Source organism: Chinchilla lanigera, unplaced genomic scaffold (genome assembly GCF_000276665.1).
Source record: "Chinchilla lanigera isolate Chin_1 unplaced genomic scaffold, ChiLan1.0 scaffold00149, whole genome shotgun sequence".
NCBI lineage: Eukaryota > Metazoa > Chordata > Mammalia > Rodentia > Chinchillidae > Chinchilla > Chinchilla lanigera.
In genome coordinates this window covers 2,404,043-2,407,244 of record NW_004955550.1, presented here as the reverse complement: position 1 = coordinate 2,407,244, position 3,202 = coordinate 2,404,043, and the positions used below count along the sequence as shown (strand labels likewise).

General features: G+C 40.8%; 1 gene segment (V, D, J or C); it reads right to left on the bottom strand.

Annotated features, from left to right (window-relative positions):
- On the bottom strand, positions 1–1,854 carry LOC102030573 (the record flags this gene model as incomplete). The annotated part of the segment is given in 3 exon segments: positions 1–278; positions 720–815; positions 1,793–1,854. Coding segments are annotated over 2 exon segments (318 nt in total), but the record flags the coding sequence as incomplete, so codon positions are not given.
- Between the last annotated feature and the right edge of the window lie 1,348 nt (positions 1,855–3,202).

Below are 3,202 nucleotides of genomic sequence, written 5' to 3'. Positions count from 1 at the left end.
GATGCAGTAGTAGACAGCAGTGTCTCTCAGAGCAGCCTGGGGCAGGCTCAGGATGCTGGACTTCCTATCCTCAGGGATGAATAGAGATGCCACTTCATTGGCCACGTTTGTCTTATATCCCTGGATAATAAACCGTGGCCCCTGGTGGTGGGCTTGTCGGTACCAGAAGATGTACTCATTTGTAGCGATGTTGGGGTGGGTGCAGGACAAGTTCACCTCTTGTCCCTCATAGGAGTCCACGGAGAAGGGCTGAGTGGTCTTAGCAAGGCTCCCAGTGCCTGTGGGAGCAAACACAGTGCTGGAGCCTGTCCTGGAAAAGGTGGATTAGAAGGCCCCCTCACTCCCCAGTGGTTCTCTCACAGTTGAATTCACCCTGTCCCCAACTTCCCCACCACACACCTACACACACAATTTACTTCTCATTTGTGCTGCAGGATAGAAATATTCTTCATATTTGTTCCAGGGAGGCCCAGGACTACCTATGCAGAGTCAGCACTTTGCTTTCCCCCTCTCATGGATGAACCTAGGAATCAGTAGTCCAGAGTAACTTTACTGCATGAATCACCCTTCGTAAAAAGACTTAGATGCTGCCAGGGAGAACAACAGGACTGAAGGCTTTCCCTCGCTGTCTTGGACAAAGAGCAGAGGACCAGAGTAAGAATCTCTGTTCAACCTCCTCAGGCCCAAATCCAAATTCCTCTTAGTCCAAAATAACTTACCCAGGATCAGGAGCACAGTCACTGCTGTCATCTGCTTCATGTTTTAGGGATACTAGGGTTGAGGTTCTGGATTCTTCCGTTGAGTCTGGCCCTGAACTGAAAGAGGAACCAGGGACAAAGCGTGGCGGCAGCTGCCGTGGCTCACTCTAGCAGCTGTCACCTGGGGCTGTCCCTAGGCGAACAACCAACTGCAAGGCAGCAGATCTGCAGAGTGCAGTTTCCCTTCACGTTCAACTGATCTTCAGGAAGAATAGGGGGTAAAATCTGCCAGGACACGAGCCTAGTACAAATTTCATTTTAGAGCTTTGTTTTAGATCTTTTTTAGATCTAACTGCTGAGAGATTTAACATAAATATAGATAGATATATAGATTTATAGATATCTCAGCCATAAAGAAGGATAAACTTAAGTCATTTGTAGGAAAGTGGATGTATCTTGATATCATAATGCTGAGAAAAATAAACCAGACTGATGGTTACATTGTGTGTGGTTTGTCTTATATGAGAAAGTAAAAGTAATTTAAAGAGCAAAATAAAAGAAAAAAGTTAAGAAGCACAGAGACTTTGTGGAGACAGGAAGGAGATCTAGGGATGGGAAGACAGGAAGGAAGGGATGGGGAAGAAAAGTAAAAAGGACTAGAGTGCAGCATGTGTATGTAGCAATCCCTCACAATGGATACAGTCATTATGTATCACAAACATAAACTAATAAACAAGTATGGGTTTATGTGAAACTGAAAAATACACACAGAATATAGTTCAAAAAGCTAAAGGAAAAGATTTTTTATATTTTCACCATAAAGAAATAATACGTTTGAAGAGAGATATGTTTATCTTGATTTAATTAAACATCACAGACTTTATTCCTGTATCAAAACATCACATGATATTCCATAAACATGTATAAGTTTTATTATAGCTTTATGCAGCAGTCAAAAACATTTTAAGTTTAAAAAGAGTGCAAGAATTAAGAAGTTTTATCCACACGCACAACTCCCCAGGATGAATGTAATCATTACATACTGCAAGCTGGTACTAATAAAACTTTTTCTAAGAAAGAAATGCAGTACAAACCCAGTAACACAAAAAAAAATTTTTCTAAAGGCCAGGCGCTCACGAAGAGGGCCATATCCGAAAGACACCGTCCGCGAGTGAGTGAGCAAGATGCTGTAATAGGTATGTTGGTGTCCACGTTAATACACCTTGCACAGAAATGAAACCTGGAAGGGCTGCACTTCAGATTCACCCATTGCAACAGCGCCTCCGTGTGGTAACAGCGCTTGGACAGAAAAAAATGTTTCAAACCGGCAACATATGGAAGGTACAGTATTTCTTTGTCGGGTGTGGCAACAGGTAGCGTGGTTTGGTTTTATGGAGTACGGAGTGTACTTTCTGTGATGTAAGAAGCACTGAGTGAAGAGTCAGACAGCTGGACTGTGAACTCTCCGTTCTCCGTAGCTTTGTGATTTTGTGCAAACCACTTGCCCTCTGAGAGGCGCAGTTTCATCTCTAAGAGAGTTTATAAGGATCAATTAATTGAGCATAAGCAAGCTTTTTCTAAAAATTGTTCTACAAAAATAAAAACTGTGTTTAATAAGGGAAACAGCACAAGACCAAAATGACCTTAATTCTGAAAACAACAGGTGGAACCTGAGGTTTCTTTGTTCCATCTATTATCTCCAGTAGGAGAATATGGAGATAAAGTTAATTTTTTATTAATAGAGCCACAGCACTCCATCCTTTTATCTACACCATCATTAAATAAAATTGGAAACAACAAATATGTATATATATGCATGCATAATTATTCCTTTAGGAATCTATTCTAAGGAAACTAGTGGATTTATGAAAATTTGAGAATTAACTGGAAATCAGTGAACTCCCTACCAATAGAAGGCAAAATAATGACGTATAGCAAATAGACCCAGTAGGAAAAAGAGGTGATCTCCTAACTCCACTGATCTGCCACCTTGGCTAACGTTCCCACTCTCATTTAAAACCCTAAGCAGCAGACTGGGTTTTCTTGAACAGCCTACTCATCAGCGATCTGAAAAGCTGAGCAGCATGCAATCCAAAATACAACTGTGTTCTTTCTACACACCTACGTAGATCAATTTTATCTCTTATTAAAAGGCTGGAATAATTTACAAGTAATCCAGAAGTTTATATTCAATGTCTTTAATTGGCGGAGGAGTAAGGCTAAGGACTGAACCCCAGGCCTCGGACGTGCTAGAGACAAGCTCTACAAGTGAACTGCACTCTCGGCCTCTCTTTCATGTAATTTACTGCTCCATCCTGCCTACAAGATCAAAACTTGTATTCTGGGTGTGGTTCACACAAGTGATTTGAGTAAGTGGACACTTTCTAAGAAAATGTTTTTAGTCTATAGCCAGAAGATTTAAAGATAGCTATACATTTGTTTGAATGGAAGATCAAGTGTTTAATGTGCATTGATTTTTCTGTGTATTTGCATTTATTTTTTTG